General features: G+C 40.7%; 1 protein-coding gene across 5 annotated transcripts in view; it reads right to left on the bottom strand.

Annotated features, from left to right (window-relative positions):
• LOC140117898 (inactive dipeptidyl peptidase 10-like) overlaps positions 1 to 18,598 on the bottom strand; it is a 100,275-nt gene extending 81,677 nt beyond the window's left edge. The window contains exons 1-6 of one of the 5 annotated variants that reach the window (XM_072135098.1): positions 18,557 to 18,598; positions 17,426 to 17,599; positions 8,312 to 8,426; positions 7,396 to 7,491; positions 5,033 to 5,127; positions 3,265 to 3,339 (exon numbers count right to left, since the gene is read on the bottom strand). In XM_072135098.1, the coding sequence (XP_071991199.1) occupies positions 3,265 to 3,339; positions 5,033 to 5,127; positions 7,396 to 7,491; positions 8,312 to 8,426; positions 17,426 to 17,464 (420 nt within the window). In that variant the 5' untranslated portion in view covers positions 17,465 to 17,599; positions 18,557 to 18,598. Of the gene's footprint in view, positions 1 to 3,264; positions 3,340 to 5,032; positions 5,128 to 7,395; positions 7,524 to 8,311; positions 8,427 to 17,425; positions 17,939 to 18,556 lie in introns of those variants that run through there. The other 4 variants (XR_011853100.1, XR_011853101.1, XM_072135099.1 and 1 more) reach the window with 4 other exon arrangements.
• Between the last annotated feature and the right edge of the window lie 1,523 nt (positions 18,599 to 20,121).

The raw sequence follows: 20,121 nt of genomic DNA on the forward strand, positions 1-20,121 counted from the left end.
TAATATAATTTTGTAGCATACAACACTAGCATCAGAATGAGATTCTTACAAATGAGTGTAAATACTGCATCAGAATGAGATTTTCCTTCTTATAAAAACAAACTGTGAAGTAATAAAATTTACTATTTCAATAAATTCAGAACAAGGGTTACTAATGTGATTTATTTGTACGACTGTAGTATTAACTTGAATTTATACTGTTTTACATCATTTCATGTGACAGAATATAAACGTTTGCATCACATTGATGAGACACAGCAATCCCCAGCTATAAAGCTATCCCTGGTGACCACCAGCCTTCCAGTGGAGGTGGGCCAGTCTGATATTTTGTGGACTACTAAAGGTTTACTGTCACCTTTGTGTACTAATCCATTTAGAAATAGAAAACTATAGAAAATGAATGTAAGATCTTTCTTACTTAAAAACTATTTTCTACAGAAATAGCCATCAAATCAACCTAGCTAGTATATTCAGTCACTGCTAAAATGGCTGCTGACGTCTACAGGAAAGCATACCACCTATAGTAAAAAAAAAAAAAGTACTCACCTTCCAGTGCTCCCTGCGGCTCGTCTCCTTCTCTCTTCTTCAGCAATAGAGGAGCGCACAGAGCTGGGTCCTGCTACTGCTGAAAAAGTGGTGAGGAGATGAGCTGCGGGGAGCGCCAAAAGGAGAGTGCTTATTTTTCTTTTTTTACTGGGGGCAGCAGTGCTGGGGCTGCAGGGGCAGAAGTGTGCTGGCTACCTATATTCTGGGGGGGGGGGCTGCAGTGTGCTGGCTACCTATATACTGGGTTGGGGTGGGGTCTGCAGACTGCTGGCTACATATATACTGGGTGGGGAGAAGGCCTGCATTGTGCAGAGAGAGAGAAAGAGAGATAAATATGTAATAGAGAGGGGCACAATATATATATATATATATATATATATATATATATATATATATATATATATATTCAGATGTACATAATAAAGGTAGGATGGTATTTAATGAAGGGAGTATCTATCTGCATTTATTATAAGGGGCACAGCATGAATTAAAAGGGGGGATACATGTATTCATTTATTATGGTGGAAGTATATACATGTAAATTAGAGGGCTCCATACATATGTAACATCATCTGGGATACTGTATATATATATATATATATATATATATATATATATATATATGGACCTGGTATTGGTCCTGGTGCTGTATTTCTGTATGAATCTCGGCTCTAGTACTGTACTTATGTATTGGACTCCATGCTGGTTCTATCATTATTTACTAAACTTTGTTCTGGTGAAATACATATGTAAATTGCTATTATAATAATTCATAACAGGCACAATACTATAATTTGAAATACAATTAAAGGGGGGGACAGAGTATATGTTAGATTAATTCGAGGAGTACAGTGTCAAAGGTAACTTAGTGGGATAATGTGGCATACACTACAATCCACACATAAATGCATGCTTCTAATATATTTAATTTGTGGGGGGCTGTTTATGTTAAAAATCGAGGTGCATTGTATATATTTTACCCCCCTCGGGGGGAGGGGGAATTTGTGTTAATCGCTCTGCACAACAAATTACCTGGATACTGTCCTGCTATTCAACAAAAGAAAAACTGCAAAATATATGGTTGAATAGGCTGAAGAGAAAACAAATATTGTTGAATACAATGAAGTTTTATTGTTTGAGATATACTTTAATTGTTACTAAGCAATGACAAATTTCACATAATCATCTCTACAGAAGAACTTGTTATTGGAATTGATTAGCAACTACAACAAGAATATTACCAGCTCCTCGGGCTGTCATTGCCACCCATGGTCCATGGAGCTCATATATCACACTTCAGCTTCTACTGTATTAGCTTTCTTGCAGATTCAGCACAAGTTCATAAATCATAAAAGTTTCAGTGCCATCCACTAATGCATTTAATCGGAGTCTGGCAGACGAGGTAAAGTAACGGATAAGAAAATGTTTTCTTGCTGCCGTTAACTTGTTTTGTTCAAAGATTACAAAGAAAACAGGGCAATTTCCATTACAATGCATCTTTTATCAGCTAAACAGAATTATACAGCTTAAGAAGGTTAGCATGAGGTGGTAATTGTAAATTGGCAATTTCCAATACCTGTCCACCAACCAGACAACAATTAGCAGCTATTTGCTATTATTTAGATGACAAAGTGTAAAAGTTTATTATAAAGAGGAAAAGGCGCTAAGCAAACGTCTCTGGCAACAGCCTATCTATTGCAGGTATGTAGAAACCCATCTTGTCCAGTCCTACTTTCCTTTACATCAGTAAATTAGAGCAAGACCCCAAAACATATTAAATCATTAGATATTTTTTTGGTGAAGATTGGTAGATTTTGGCCCACATTTATTAAAGCCCCGTGCTCCAGTTTTTGTGTGACTTTGCAGAATATTTTGAGTGATAACTGCTTGCACATTACATTTATAAAGTGTCCGAGACACATTTGCACTGCACTCTCTAAAGACAAACTGTACATAGTGCAGTTTGCACTTTTTTGATAAATGTGGGCCTGTCTTTTCAATGTCTATAACATTTGCTACTATAAATATATGAATATTGTATGTAATCAATAATCGCAGGGACATAAGAGGAAATCAAAATCAAGCATGATAAATCAGAGACACTTACTCATAGATCCAGGCACAGTGGCTGTGGTCATCTCCTTATATTTGCTATCCATAGCCTCCTTCCTTCTTAAATCAATCAATTACCAGTGATGTGATTTTTTTTGTAATAAAACATTTTTTCTATATGTTTTTCCATTCCTATCCTTAGGAAGTCACAAGATATCGGGGGTCATTTACTAAGGGCCGATTCGCGTTTTCCCGACGTGTTACCCGGATATTTCCAATTTGCGGCGATTTCCCCTGAATTGCCCCGGGATTTTGGCGCATCGGCGCTGGCATGCATGTGACGGAAATCGGGGGTGTGGCCGAACGAAAACCTGACTGATTCGGAAAAACCCCCGCATTTAAAAAAAAAATCTGTTGCGGAGCTTGCACTTACCTTCACTCAGCCCGGCTCGGTGAACTCCAGCACGTTCCGATGCTTCTCAGCGCAGCAGCTCCACCTGGTGGACGGCAGAGGAACTACCTTAATAAATCCCGGCCGGACCCAAATCCACCGCAGAGAACGCGCCGCTGGATCGCGAATGGACCGGGTAAGTAAATCTGCCCCATCATCTTTTCACATCCTCTTTATTCCAAGAAACACTTACAAATAGGCTTACACATGCTTACCTTTTGGCTTTTTGAAATCAAGAGTAAATTCTGTAGATCTGGAGAGAGCTTAGCACTGGTCATCTGAAGAGACATCTACCAAAATAAAATAAGACTACTAATTACTCTTACAAAGATTGTTATGATTAGACAAGAGTTGAAAATTGTGACTGTTTTATAGTAATAAAATAGGTTTTTCCACAAAATACATTTATTGTCTGTCACAAGAACACAAAATCATTCCAATTTCTCCTCCCAGTGGTCTTGTGATCTAGGGCTTTTGTAATTGTGGGTTTTAGATAAGTATGTATTTTTGGGTAAGATCCAAATATCCATAATTTGATATACACTCACTGGCCACTTTATTAGGTGCACCTGTCTAACTGCTTGTTAACACTTAATTTCTAATCAGCCAATCACATGGCGGCAATTCAGTGCATTTAGGCATGTAGACATGGTCAAGACAATCTCCTGCAGTTCAAACCGAGCATCAGTATGGGGAAGAAAGGTGATTTGAGTGCCTTTGAACGTGGCATGGTTGTTGGTGCCAGAAGGGCTGGTCTGAGTATTTCAGAAACTGCTGATCTACTGGGATTTTCACGAACAACCATCTCTAGGGTTTACAGAGAATGGCCCGAAAAAGAAAAAACATCCAGTGAGCAGCAGTTCTGTGGGCGGAAATGCCTTGTTGATGCCAGAGGTCAGAGGAGAATGGGCAGACTAGTTCGAGCTGATAGAAAGGCAACAGTGACTCAAATCGCCACCCGTTACAACCAAGGTAGGCAGAAGAGCATCTCTGAATGCACAGTATGTCGAACTTTGAGGCAGATGGGCTACAGCAGCAGAAGACCACACCGGGTGCCATTGCTTTCAGCTAAGAACAGGAAACTGAGGCTACAATTTGCACAAGCTCATCGAAATTGGACAGTAGAAGATTGGAAAAACGTTGCCTGGTCTGATGAGTCTCGATTTCTGCTGCGACATTCGGATGGTAGGGTCAGAATTTAGCGTCAACAACATGAAAGCATGGATCCATCCTGCCTTGTATCAGCGGTTTAGGCTGGTGGTGGTGGTGTCATGGTGTGGGGAATATTTTCTTGGCACACTTTGGGCCCCTTGGTAACAATTGAGCATCGTTGCAACGCCACAGCCTACCTGTTGCTGACCATGTCCATCCCTTTATGACCACAATGTACCCAACATCTGATGGCTACTTTCAGCAGGATAATGCGCCATGTCATAAAGCTGGAATCATCTCAGACTGGTTTCTTGAACATGACAATGAGTTCACTGTACTCAAATGGCCTCCACAGTCACCAGATCTCAATTCAATAGAGCATCTTTGGGATGTGGTGGAACGGGAGATTCGCATCATGGATGTGCAGCCGACAAATCTGCGGCAACTGTGTGATGCCATCATGTCAATATGGACCAAAATCTCTGAGGAATGCTTCCAGCACCTTGTTGAATCTATGCCACGAAGAATTGAGGCAGTTCTGAAGGCAAAAGGGGGTCCAACCCGTTACTAGCATGGTGTACCTAATAGTGGCCGGTAAGTGTAGATCCATAAAAGTTTGCCACAGGTAGCTCCATTAAAAAGTCAAAGGGAGTACATTTGCTATTACAGACCTAATATATGTCTCTTTCAGGAGGACATGGAGAAATCCTGTATACTGTAGGGAAAACTACTTTAAGAGAATTCATGCACATGAATAATAAGTCCCCACTACCTAGATTTTCTAGATTTTGGGTTTGTTTGACAAGATAGGTGGATAAATAACATACTTACATAGCTGGTGTTACTCAGTAGAATGGTGGTCTTTTTGGTTTCTAAGTTCTGTCTAATTAAATTACCATCTCTGGTTTCTTGAATGATTTCTGAATCTGAAAAAATAAGTATTCAGTAATACAGTGCTAGGTAGTGCTGGAAAGGTATTCATATATATGTTAACTTTTCAACTAAGCTGGAGATCTGCAAATGCTACTTGGGAAGGTACCTCATCTTGAAGAGCTGTCTGCTCTCTACACTGAGCTGCTATACAGCCTAACCCCTCTATTGTATGTGAAAGCTGTAGCATACTTCTGGTTGGATACCTGAGCTGTCACTCAAAGTAAAGGAGACCTCTGGGGCTGTGGAGCAGTTCAATAAAGAAAGCAAATAACTCTTCAGGATAAAGCACTTGCAGAGCTGGGTTAAAAGTTCCTTTTTCAGTGTCATGCTGCAACTAACAACATACACAAAGGTATAATAAAACCATTCTCTAAGGCAGTGGTGGTGAACATATGCCACGTGTGCCACTGTGGGCACAGGGTGCCACTGTGGGCACCCAGGCCCACACAGAGATCCCCAGAGAGAAGTCAAGGACATTCCGCGATCAGTGGTATTTTAACACAAGACTGCAGGAGGAGATTGGGGGCATGGACTTGGCCGGATTTTTATCGAAGCATTGGATTACCATTGTCCCCTCAATTCTACCTGTCAACAGGGACCCTTGACAGATGCTACAATTATAATTAAAATTATTCCTCTTTTGTTTAGCTTAATGCTGTCTTCAGGAGCCTTATACAATTTAAAGGGACCCTGTCACTTCCGATCAGCTAAACCAACTCTGGACAGTACCTTAGAGCACACTGTAGAGTCATCTCAATGCTTCTAATCCTGTTACTTTGTGTTGCTTTGATTCTTTTTTGTTGTCTTTCATTTATCAGGGAGGTGGGAGAGATTTCCGATCCAGTTTAGGACAGCCCACCTCCTCACGGCTGCTCGGGCTCGGACCCATGCCTCAAAACACTGTCTCCAGCTCTATGGGGGATATTTATCAGGACCTCTGCACACCGCCAGTGGCGCAGAGGCCCTGAAATAATCGCAAATGCTAGCTTATTGCTTATTTTTCACAATCCGCCACCTTCACGCCAGTGGGGCATGAAGGGGCGTGAAGGGGGGGCGCGGCCGGCCGAGCGGGGGGCGCGCCCGGACCGGAGTGGGCCGGCGCGGGGCGTTACTGTCTCCGCACCTGTGCACTCGCTGCTGCCGGCGACTTTTCATACGTGAAAAGTCGCTGGTCGCGTCTTTTTCTATGCCAGGCCCTGCCTGGCGTAGGAAAAACGCTGCACTACTGGCAGCCCGATACATCAAGCGGCAAAAGCCTCTTCATGTATCGGGCTGCGAATTTGCAGCAGCGGGGCTATCATACGCTGGCGCACGAGCGCCAGCGTATGATAAATATCCCTCTATGTCACCACTTCCCCAGTTTTGCACTTCTCCGCATGTGCTGTCCGCCTGTTAGTTAGGCACTTTCTTGAGCATCCATGATTGGCTCTACAGGTACAGCCAGTGCACGGCTGGCTAGCTCTCAATCACACCAGCGCCATGCACATTACTGACACATGCACGATGCACCTGTAGCTCTAGTGTGCACGCTAACAGCAGACTGCTCACGCGAGGAAGGTTGAAACTGCAGTATAGTGATGTAGAGGTGGGGACAGTGTTTTGGGGCATAGGTCCGAGCCAGAGCAGGGCTGAGGAGGCATGCAGAGCTTGACTGGTTCAGAAAGGTCTCCTGCCTCCTTGACTGGATAAATGAACGACGATAAGAAGAACAGAAGTTGTTTTTATCACAAAACAGCAACGCAGAGTAACAGGATTAGAAGCATTAAGATGACTGTACAGGGTTCTCTAAGGACTGCCTGGGGTTTATTTAACTGTTTGGAAGTGACAGGTTCCCTTTAAAGCTGGGGCAGAGCAGTTAAAAGTAAATTACTGCTTAAATTGCCATGTTGGACCTTTACAATAAATAAGTAGGTTTTGATTGTAGTTCAGGCACTCAGTGTGCAAAAGATTTGCCATCACTGCTCGAGGACACAAGTCTACATGATGAAAATTGCTGCAACTCACTTTAATATACTGTATGCCACATAACAGTATATTAACAGCATAACGCATTATGCCAACAAATTGTGTGAAACAAACAAGGGTGTACAAACCTTCTATCAAGTTTAATGAGTCCATTGGGTACAAAGGTTTCAAATTGTGCTATATAAATATTTTTACACAAGGCTCCAATAAAGTTTCAATCAAGATTGGCATTGCTTTTTTTAAACTATCTTCCAACATGAGGATCCGCCTTTAAAAAACATGTTCCTTTTACTTACCACTTGTCCAGTAAAGTTTGGTTACATAGACCTGGTATTCTGGGTTCTCAAGATCAGATAATGATAAATATAACTTCTCAGGCTGTCTTGGGATATCTGTCATGTGAGAAGTTAAAACACCACAAGACCTGTGATATATATACAATTACTATCATGTACTGATACTGTAAACATTTGGATTATATTTTATTAGGTGCTATATATCACTTGTGTTTCTTGTGTATCACTTGCTATTGCCTTGGTACACAAAACCTATGTTATTATTATTATTCATTCATTTTACTGTGATAAAACAAAAATTTGGAAAGGTAATTACCATAATGAATGATATTTATTATTAAGCTTTTCTGAAATGAGTAAGAATGCGACTATAGTAAAATAAGAATAAACAATGTGTCTTTGTTCATTAAAACCAAGTGCAGCACAAATTAATTTCATTTCTTATTTTGTCATGAAATGTTTTTCTAGTCCAAAAATTAGCATTTATAAAATTTTATCTGCTTGTTTATCTTAGTTCTGTGGCACATGCAGAAACCCAACGGGAGGGGCTAGTTGGTTGATTGATGATTTCTTATACTTAAGACTGTGTCTAGATCTTAGCAAAATGTTTACATGGACTTATACCCATGAAACAATTTTTAAGATTGGTAGTTATGTTAGTGATTTGCCCATTAAGGGTATCAAATGGAGTCAAATGAATCATCTTAGTCAAAAAGATCTTTTAAGCCATATTAGTGGCTATTTTGAAGGATCTGTTACTATTATTTTATTGTTGTCCTATAACAGCTGAAAACTATTAAAAAGGACATAAGGGTATAGACCAAGCCTTAATATCTCTTTGGCTTGTACTTTACTTGCAAACCACTAATAAATATATCAGTTTAACCCTGCATTATTTAGAATCATTGTGGCTTACCTGGAGAAAGCAGGAATATTGCTAACAGCACAAGTGACATTACCACAGAAATCACGAGCATTGCCAGGCCAATTCCACGCCAGTTACGCGGTGTGGTCCCAGAAGAGCCCATGTCCTGATAACAAAAATACAATGCTCCATTCCAAAAATCAAATAACAATAATGTATTATTTCAGAAACAATGCACATTGAAGTGTGTAGGTATCTACAGAGTTAAAGGAGTATTCCCATGAAGACAAATGTCTTATATGTACTCAGGATAACAAATTAACACATTCTCTGATTCACTGTATTAACAAAAATGCAGGATTTCACAGATATAAGTCCAACCTGTCTCTATCAGTCCTGGGGTACACAAATTCAGTTGCCCCTAGATACAACCCTATTAGGGTCAGGTGGCCACCATCTTGGATTTCTGTGTTAGATCGTGCTTCTGAGTTTCTGTGTCTTTCTGCTCTGAACCTGTAGCAATGCCCCCCCCCCCCCCCCCGCAGTGCCTGTGCGGAGCTCACCGACACTCACTGATCACTTCCTGCCAGCACATCATAAGCAGAGAGAAGCTGCAAACTACAAGGAGATAAGTGATCCAGGGGAAGGGGGAAGCAGGCACATATCTGTGAGATGTAGCAGAGCTACTGTGTAAAAGTCTGCTAGCCTCTGTCTGTCATACCTCTGTGTAATAGGTATCTGGTGCATCTATGATCTGTCTCATCTCTTTCTATGTGTCAGTGTGTTAGTACAATGTCAGAAGCCAGATGAAAGTATACATGCACCTGAACCCTGATAATCTAACCACATTGTCACCCCACAGAACTGGACAACGTGTCTGCTTAGAGAGTCTCAAACCACACCCTGGGATTTTGCACTGAGCAGCCTAGAGACTGATAGGAGCTAAATCAGCATTAAAACTGAGTAAAATTGTAAAGTAAGGGGTTAAAATGATCTTTATCTAGGGGATTGAAATGTGAGAATTTTCTTTCATGGGAAAACCCCTTTAAGGCACAGTACATACACTTTTAATGGCTTCTAACTGCTACTCCTCTTGATACCCACATGGCTTTCCAAAGAAGCATGATTCTCCACTGGCACCCAATGATTTTGTTGAAAAGGGATAATAGAAAGAGCCATCGGATACAGCATCAGAGATATTAGGCAGCCAAAATCTGAGCTTTCTTACACCATGTTAGGTGATGGCAGAGGATCCCATGCGAAAAAGAATATCATATATATATATATATATATATATATATATATATATATATATATATATATAGCGAGAGAATTCCACACTTAAAAGAATATCCACTTTATGCTTCTCTAGGAAGTACAATAATTGTGAGCTAGAAAACTCATTACCTTCTCCTTTACATTCAATATAAATGACAGTAGGATCCTGCTCACTGCTTTTAAGAGTATTTGATTTCCTTCTGGACACACATATAACAACCTTGATTGCACATATTACATTGTATAACTATAAAAGATGTAATGGATAGTGGTCCCTGCTCAGAAAATCAGAACTATTAGTAGGTGCTAGGACCAGCCCCCAGTGTCAAAGGGGTAATAATAGAGGTCTATAGCAAAATAATAAGAAACGTTCTACTGTGTCACTGTTCTTATTTCATGCTTAAAATAACAATAAAATAATGAAATGAAAAAATTAAAGGTCACTTAATAGCGGAGAGGGGTGGTATAGAGCTGATATTCACTGCAGAACAGCCCTCTGGACAGAACTGCAGACCACGCTTATTAAGGCAGGCATGTCCATTACATGTCCTCAAAAACACAGACATGTGATATCCATGTTCAGTTCACATTGTATCCGCATCAGTTTTTTTTACATCTGCATTGTCCAAATCTGTAAAAGAAAAGATGGTTTTCTAATGTATTTTATGTCCAGTCCAGCTAGTTTCCTAGCAACGTTTGAGAAAAAACTGACTGCATACGGATGTCATTGACTTTTATGGAGGTCTGTGGTCTGCATGTGAGAAAAAAATCATGGTTTTTAATTTTATTAATAAATAGTGAGTTAGTTAAAAAGATGACTTTGTTTCTTAAAGAGGACCTGTCACCCTTAAAAAACTCTCTAAGAGCTAGTGAATACTGCACTGCCATACCCTCAGAACACCGGATCGAGGTGCTCCCCTCTCCTCTGCTTCTTCCCTGGACTGCCCCTTCCCAAACATAGGCCGGGGGTAACTGCCAAGCTTTATGTGGCAGTTACCGCCTCATCGTACCGCCTCCTTTATACTGCTACTACTGTATTACTGAGGTAGCACTAGGAGCTGCTATCCTTAGTAAGTATTTAGGGTGACAGGTCCTTTTTTATACAATAGAATATGTTTGTTGTAGGCCTCATGCACAAGACTGTAAATGGTGGCCGTGAGCTAGCCACAAAAATGGCAGCTAGCTCACAGCTGCCACTGAGGTCTATAGTGCACAGCCCCAGTGTCTCACCACATTTTGACTGAGCTGGGCGGCTGCACCACAAAAAATGGAGCAGGTCCCATTATGACCCCGAATTGCGCCACAGCTGCTGAGCTTTCTATGGATATGGGAAGGGTGAGGAGCGCTCACCCCTCCCATATCTACCCAGCTATCCCCGGCCGCAAACTTCAACCTGTTTGCAGCCCATTTATAAATACAGTAGGTGCACATTAGACATCATGTAGCTGAGATATCTGTAAAGGATCTGGCTTTACAATAAGGCTTGTCCTTGTAATGTGATCATGGTACCAATAAGTAGGAACTACCTAGTGCTGAACAAAGCCATGAGACTCAGACATGTAAACATAAAAAATGCATGCTTCTTTTAATAATATCTAGAAACTGTTTTGGCACACATGCTGCACACTGCTTTCTCGAGAGACTCGTAAAATGACAAAGGAAATGTACTGCAAGCCGCACACTTTCAGTGATAAAAAGTATTGGAGCAGTTCCCAGGGAGCTACATGTATAGAATACAGTCCTCTAATGTGCACTGGTGCTGGCAGAGAGAATTAATGTTCCGTTGTTTTCTTTCTCCTCTCTTCCTGCTTTGATATTCCTTCAAAGGCTCAAGAAAAGGGAAAAATTTTAGACCATCATTTCACATAAGTTCTGATCCAAATTTATAAATTGTTGCAAATAAAGAGAAATACTTGGCGCATTGTACATTTAATATGTCTTAGATTTTTTTTTTTATCTACCTTAATAGTTTTAAAACATTTCTACAAAATAAATATGAATACAAAATTAAAATGTACCCAGTTGAGGATATATGTATATAACATAATTGATGTGAATGTTCTTGAAACAGGAGTTGTCATCAGAAAGAGAAAAGTTAGCGAGATGACTAGCAAACTGCACAACATGTATCTTTCTAGGTACATAGTGAAAATAAATATGTTTACAACTTTCTGGCGTCATGTGATCATGATGAAAATTGACATAGTTTGTGTCTGCATTGAAAGGAATATTGCAGAAAGAAGTAGTCCACTACATGATGTTTCTGAGCATCCTGTGACTTGTAACCTTAATATTCTAACAGTTTTCCTGTCTGTAGCCCGAAAAGCCTCTATAGCCTCTATAGTTGGCTAAAAACTGCTGGGTAAACACATAGTTGCTGTGACTCTGTTTGTTCTACCGTGTGGATAATAATAATAATAATAATAATTCTTTATTTATATAGACCACAGATTACGCAGCGCTGCACATTTTTTTAGCCAAATCGGCATTGAGCTTCTATAGTGTTGGATCATCTTCTTTTTTTGTGTTTCAGACCTTTTACCGGAGTCCACACAGTTTTGTGACCTAGGACACCGTTCACACATTTAGTGTTTTTTATCTCTTTTTTTCTTCTTTAGGCGTTATGCACACAAATGTTTAGCTCAGCATACAGCTGCATGAAGGAGAGAGGAGTGCTGTTGTAATAAGGCATAATATAGGTCCTATATTATGAACGGTAGGTTCAGTCACAGTGCAGTGAGACAACATGTGCTCACCGAACCATGACTGGGTCCTATAGACATCTATGAGGGACGTAATCACGTTCCCCATACATTTGGGTGTATGGGGCCATAGATATTTTATGTAAGAACAGAGGAGAGGGTAAAGTTGAGCACTGCTTACCCCTTCCCTCCTCATAGTGAGCTGAGCGGCCATGCCACTGGTATAGGACCTGCTCAGGACATTGCGGACACTGGCTTACATTTATCAAAACTTTGTGTAGTTTGCCTGTGAAGTGTGCAGAGTGCTTCAGATTCATCAAAACTGGTGCACGGTCTTCATGAATCTGGCGCATTTTGGTGCACTTTGTTCATGCTGCAGAATTGTGGCGCACGTCAGTAACAAATGTGTAGCAAACCCCGACTAAGCACTATTAAAAAAACAAAAAATAAACTAGCTAGAAAATAACTAAACAGTGACTTTAGTTTAAAAATAAAAAAACTAACTACACTAACAGTGTAGCCAAAAGGAGAAAGCTCCATCCGTTGCGTAGTTGTGGTGCAGCCTGACTACAGTACAGGCTTGACTCCCAATCACTTCAATAGGAACCATAACTGGCAATTTATGTTAGCGCTGGAGAACCCAGTAGGATGGATAGATGGATAGCTACCCCTTAACTAAACGATTGGTTTAAAAGTGTGCTAGTAATTGAATGCCTCCATCCGATGACTCCTTGGAGGCTGCAACAGCCACTGCTGAGAGAAATGTGCCGTGTATTGACCAGCTGTCAAGGACTGGTGGAGTTACTGATCACTATTAAATCATCCCTGTCTTCCTCACCTTACTCAGCTTTTCAGTTCACAGGCAAAACACATCTTCGCAACATTTCAATGAGATTCGGCTTTGTTTGAATTTGTATCCTCCGGTTGATAAACTGTACCCAACCTTATTCATTTTCTTGTCACCTCGAATGTTTGGCTCCAGTAACTGTTATGTTGCTAAATATTTTACAGGAGTGATGCCATAGTGTAAGCAATGTTCATTTTACTTATGTGGCAAGTTGCATAAGTCAAATTTATCATTACAATTTGTCTTTGACTCGGTTGTCTATGGTTAATGACATTTTTGTTTTATCTGAATTCAGCAGTGCTGGGGTCCTGGGTTCAAGTCCCATCAAGGTCAATATCTGCAAAAAGTTTGTATGTAATCTCCGTGTTTGCGTGGGTTTCCTTTGGTTTCCTGAGCCCCTTTGGGGACAGGGACCGATATGGTAAGCTCTGTGTAGCGTTGCGTAATCTGTGTGCACTATATAAATAAAGGAATTATTATTATCAATTCATAAAATGAGAATGTATGTTGTTGTATTTGGTTGGGTTTTTTTTTTGCGTTTGGCTTTTTGTCCCAATAATGACCAATTGGTCTTGATAAATTTGGTAGTGGTTTTTAACCTATTTCTTTGCCAGGGGGTGACTACAAACATTTTGTGCCAAAACAAGAGCCTAAATAAAAAATTTGTGCCAAATTGCAAATCATGAATTTAGTTCAGTATTGTGTCTAAAGAAATAATGAATTTGGTGCAAGCAGGGTCTATTTTAAAGAGAGTTTGCACTGTCCCATGTTTATTTGGCAAAATGGAAAGTCGCAAAACAGCATTTATACCACAACTGGGCCAAAGCAATGCCAAACATAGACCCAATGATAAATCCCCCCACAGACTTGAGATTCCAATACACCTACAATAGCTTCTGGTCAAATAGTTATGTTCCCAATAGCTATGCTTCCCAACCTGCTCATGAACATATTTATGCTTCATTGAATGCAACTCAAAGTTTGTCTCTTCAAGTTAACAAGGCTAAGTGGAAAGGGGTTAAATAGTATGTGTTTGGACCCTCATCTTTAAAAATCTTACTCTTTACTAAGCAAAGTTCACGTTTCTGATGGTGATGCATTTTTTTCACATAGATAAGGAGCACAGTTTGATGGCTTACAATAGTTTCTATCTTTTTTCTTATCCTTTAGACACCATTTATACACCACTTGTTGCACAAATTAAGAGCAAATTTACAAAAATGTAACCACATACAGTAGACAGCACATTTCCTTATACCCTACAAAGAGCTGTTTTCCCTATGGAAGAGTTAGATTGCTTCAGAAAAAGTAGAAGCTTCAATGTTTCCAAGCCTGGCAGGAACATTGTCATTCAAAGCATGTGTCTGATCCATGCAAGAGTAAAAAATACAAATCATGTGTTTTCTTCCTCCAGTATATGACAATAAGACTGATTTTGCATGCCCAGTGCCTGGAGACAAGCCAGTGTTATGTGAGGACATTTGTCTTCCTAATGTATATAGTGGGTACGGAAAGTAGTCAGACGCCTTTAAAAAATGTTCACTCTTTGTTTCATTGCAGCCAATTAAGATAAGTTAATTTTATTTTGCACATTAATGTATACTCTGCAGCCCATCTTGACAGAAAAAAAACATAAATATAGATATTTATTATACATTTATTATTATTCCATAAGTTAGTAATTAGTATTCCATAAGTTTTTCACGCCTGGAATTGTGTATCCTCTGTCGTTCTTTCTTGCAGATCCTCTCCAGTTCCCTCAGGTTGGATGGTGACCACCCATTGGCTTGGTAGAAGCCATTGTCAAGTCTCTCCAGTGATGCTCGATTGGTTTTAGGTCAAGGCTCTGGCTGGGCCAGCCAATGGTCACATAGTTGTTCTTAAGCCATTGCTTTGTTATTTTAGCTGTGTGCTTAGGATCATTGTCTTGATGGAAGGTGAACGTCTGGCCCAGCCTGAGGTCCAGAGCACTCTGGAAGAGGTTTTCATAGAGGATATCTCTCTACTTGGCTGCATTCACCTTTCCTTCAATTGCAGCCAGTTATCCTGTCCCTGCAGCTGAAAAACACCCCCATAGCATGATGCTACCGTGTCCCTGTTGGATTGTATTTGGCAGGTGATGAGCAGTGCCTGGTTTTCTGCACACATACCGCTTAGAATTAACACTAAAAAGTTCAATCCTCGTTTCATCAGACCAAAGAATCTTATTTCTCTTAGTCTGGGAGTCCTTTGTGTGTTTTTTTCGCAAACTGTATGCGGATTTCATATGTTTTGCACTGAGGAGAGGCTTTCGTCGGCACACTCTGCCGAGTCCCAACTGGACTCCAATGAAGGAGTAGAACCATCGTATTGTTAAAACCCCATTGCACCAACACTGTTCTTTTCCATCAAAGGATGAAATTTCTATCGAAAGGTTTGAAAGTATCCTGTAATATCTGGAACCAAGACGCTTGCAGTCAAAAACAAGGTCAGCATCCATGCCTTAGGAGTTCCACAAAGAGTCAAACTTCAAACCCTCTCATGTTTCTTTAATATTCTGGACACATTTTTGTAGGTTGGCAGATTGTATTATCTAAATTAGGCCACTGTGAGAGATGTACTTATTACTCTGCCTCATGAATTCAAAGACTTATGGTTTCCTAACGGAACTTTGCCCACAGTATCTCACTGTTTCAGCCGTCCTGCCTGCTTCCCATAGCACAACCACGCACCATGCTCTCCTAGGTAAGTGAAATGGTAAAAGGACTGATGAAGCTACCTTCCCTCACTGCGACAATGGTCCACTTTTAGCTCTATGCCTACATCCCATCCATTTACATGATAAGTTTGAGATCACTGTGAGGCACATCACCAGGTCTGGGCTGTCACACAGACTAATACAGTACTGTAAAAGACGACTCTAATCAGTTCCTTGTCACAAAACCCCCTATCACAGCACTCATATTCAGCCATAGAAGAAATACGGCTTTCACATTCAGATGCATACTAGGAAATCCAATGATGTCAATAATGACACCGCAGGGATTCCCTGTGCCTAAGACATTTGGAGAAAATTGCAAAGAAGACTTGATCGCTGTCTTTTCTGCGTGTCAGTGTATAAGAGTAACTGGTTACAGTGTTACCATAACATAATATGTTCCCTACATACTTTAGTCCACCAAATAAAAACATGCAGTAAAATTATATTAATAAAATTTAATTTCAATACAGCTACCTGTAGAAAATAAATTGAATACAAAAAAAACTTAACATAATACCATGTAGTAACTGGCTGAAAATTTTTACACTTGTCCCACAATTTTTTTGTTTTCCCAATGTACAACAGATATGTATTTGTGCTCCTGTTAAATGAATGTTTTCCAGGGAAGGCAGTATTAAAAATATTTATTTTTTAGATTTTTCACATTGCATGATCAATATGGTCTGTAAGAACGTGCAGTCAGAGTGAAGGTTTTCTCCACTAATGATGGTCACACTGGAAAGAAATCCAATCATCTCTCTAAAAGATACTCATGCATGTCCTCATAACAGAGTAGTATGCTACGGTAGAGCATTCATTGAGCTCCAGACTGTAAACTGAATCTCATACCATGTAAACCGGGCTATTCATGCAGATTAATCTCTCTTCAGCTCTGCAAATGTCTGGCTGTGACTGCAGTTGCAGAAAAGAACGGAGTGATAAATTCTCTTTAACCCAGACGCTATAAAATATCCAGAAACATACACATGGGATGATATACAGCCCTGCCACAACTAATTGTATCTTCAGAATAAAAACTGTACAATACATAAACAGACACCAGTAGATTACACACCATTCAGCGACGTTCTTCTAGATAATAGACATTATAGTGTCTGACAGTTGGCTATACACGACTGTGCTGCAACAGGACACCGCTAACTTACAGGTTGTTAATAAAAGAGGAAGCGAGAACATGTACACCGCTAACGATAATACATACAGCAATGATATCTATAAAGGCTGCAGTAAAATAGGAGGTGTTTGTCCCAGTTATAGGAAGGTGTCTAAGTCAGCGTTATACGGAATTCCCTTATGTATACCCTATACTTATAGACTATATATAATCAATAATATAGGAGACAGTTATCAAGGAATACATCAATGTCCTGAGAATATATTACGCCAAGAGTTCAGGGGTATATATTGTGCTTACTACAAAACCCTGAAGTTATATAGAATATAGGAACGGTGCACCTCAGGTGGAGACATACAGTATCCAGACATGCAGTTATCAGCCACGCATCTGCTCCCACATTGTAGCCTGACTGTCACTACACATTAGTAATATATAGAATTAAATCCTTATATATACTGACCAGCTCCGTCCCAATATTCTGTTGAGCGCTGACAATCATCGTGGCAGGGAAGAAGTAACCTCTCTGTTATGGAGTTAGAGTGGAGTATGTTTTCACTCCCTCAGCAGTGCAGTGAATGGGGATGCCTCAGCACAACTCAGTGTGTGTCTCACGCAGCCAGAGAAAGCCAATCTTCTATTGACCATGGGAATTAATCAGAAAGACAGCATAAAAAAAAAACCTGACTCTCAGCGAAATATCCCGCTGTGAGAAAAAAAGGAGGATCTGGGGAGCTGATCTGGTACTGAAGGAAGGAGGGGAAGAAAGGATTCAAAGGAGTGACTTCACATACACAGTATAATAGTTAAGGGACAGGAAAGCCAAGCAAAAAGACTAATAGTGGAAGAAGATTAGAAAGTCCATTTTCATTTTTTTGAAATCTTTCCATAAAAGTCATATTTGATTCTGATCAAATGAAACCAATCAGTCTCATATGTTTGCATGTATACAAAATGGAGGGGGATACAAATTATTATAGTATTTGAGCAACGTGCAGAATTTTCATCACCAGCAGCGAGTCTTGCTCACACATGAGAATGCTGAGCTGGCATTTCTCTGCAGCTTTAGAATTTCTAAATGATAATTGTAAATGACTGAAAACACTTGCACCACTGGCATTTGAATTGGTAGGTACCCATCCTTGCATTACAGCAACCCCTTCAACCTCTGTGTATATAGATTATGTGTATACTAAAACATAACAGATTTTTATCCACACAATTTTTCCACATTTTCCACATACCGTAATTGATTTTTCCAGTTAAAGTAAAATTAGGGTAAAAAGTTCCAAACTCCACCTCCATATACAATACAGGTGCACAACTCTGGGTCTCCGCTACCCTACACTTCCTGTGCATCTTCTGACATCACATTAAACACTAATGGGGGAGGGGCTGCTCAGCCAATCACTGGCTTATGCAGGTCTTAGTAACAACAACTGATTGGCTTACAGGCAGGGGCGTAACTATAGTGGTAGCAGCCATAGCAGCTGCTATGGGGTCCACAGTGTCAGGGGGCCCTGGCATCTCACCAGACACTCTAAAGAATGGAGGATGTGCCCCAATATTTACATAGTGGGGTACATTTACTTACCCGGTCCTGTCGCGATCCCCAATCCGGACTGTCCGACAGCCTGTAACAAAGATATTGCCTGTTTAGCTCATTATTATAAGTTATTGTAAATATACATAGTAAGCATAGTAAAATAGAAGTATGCCAATGTTTGCCATCAGCGCTGTGCACCTTTGTTATTAATAAGCAATCTGTCTCTTCTTTATTTAGGCATAAAAAGGGCAGAACCTTGTAAGACTAATTAAATGAGAGCAATGCCAGATCTTAGTCAATCTCCACGAATAAGCTTTAATTGTAGCTGACATGTCGACTAACTACAGCAGACTAAACAGATAGCCTGGAAGGTAAACCACATTAATTTGCAGTATTTTTTTAGCTAATGTCTGATGCTTTCTCTTGTGGCTGCTTATTTCATATAAGAAGTGTCACAGGTGCCGCTGTGACACATATTCTGGGTCGCAGGCACACCTGTGTGCCTTCCTGTGCCCCCAGAGCCTGCCTGCATAATCACTCCACTCTTCAGGCTCCAGTGGCAGTTTCTGTGGTCCCCGGAGTCCAGCATTCGCGTTTCCCGTCTCATCAGGCGCCTGTGCACCGGCTCTGTATGATTTAAAGGGCCAGTGTTCCAATAATTTGCGCTGGCTAGCCGCCTGCCCTGATGAATTCCTTCCCCTTCCTTTGACCCCTGCCGGATCTTTGTGCTCTATGCCCCAGAGAAAGCTGTATTCCTTGCCTTTTGCGATTATCTTAATTTCCCATTGTTACCTCGATTCCATTCCTGACTTCTGTTCCTCAGGTGCCTAAGGGCCAATCGGTTATATGCCAAGCTCGAGAAATGCCAATTTCATCACAGTAGTCTTCCATTCCTGGGATACATTTTTTCTGATAGAAGACAACAGATGGATCCTGCCAAGTTGTCTACCAAACTTCGGTGGCCTTGCCCAGTGGGACTACGTGCCATACAGAGATTTCTCGGTTTCGCCAATTATCACCGCCAATCTTTTCCACATTTCTCCTCTCTTATGTCCCCCATTGTGGCTCTGACAAAAAAGGAAGCAAATCCTAAACTTTGGCCTCCAGCTTAAGTCTGCCTTCGCCTCCGCCCCTGTTCTCACATGGCTTGATACGGAAAAGCCATTCCAGCTAGAGGTTGAAGCCTCCTCAGTGGGAGCTGGAGCTTTGCTCACCCAGAAAGGGCCCAAAGGTCAAACTCTCACGTGTGGGTTTTTTCCAAGACCTTCTCTGCTACTGAGAGAAATTACTCAGGGAACTACTGACCATTAAACTTGCTCTTTTTGAAGAATGGCCTTATCTTCTGGAGGAAGGGATGGGAGCCTTCCAGTCTGCGTGTATACAGATCATAAGAATCTCCTTTATCTCCATACTACTCAATGCCTCAAACCACGACAAGTTACTCTTCTTTTCACGTTTTAACTTCTTGATTCCCTTCTGTCCTGCTGAGAAGAATGTCAAGGCTGATGCCCTTTCTCGTGCCTCTGATGTCATTGGCTAAAACCAGGTTCCTCAGCATATTATTCCTCCCGAGCGACTGGTTGTTGCTGCTCCAGTGGATCTTCGGAAGCTTC

This window comes from Engystomops pustulosus, chromosome 2 (assembly GCF_040894005.1).
Source record: "Engystomops pustulosus chromosome 2, aEngPut4.maternal, whole genome shotgun sequence".
NCBI classification, from domain to species: Eukaryota; Metazoa; Chordata; class Amphibia; order Anura; family Leptodactylidae; genus Engystomops; species Engystomops pustulosus.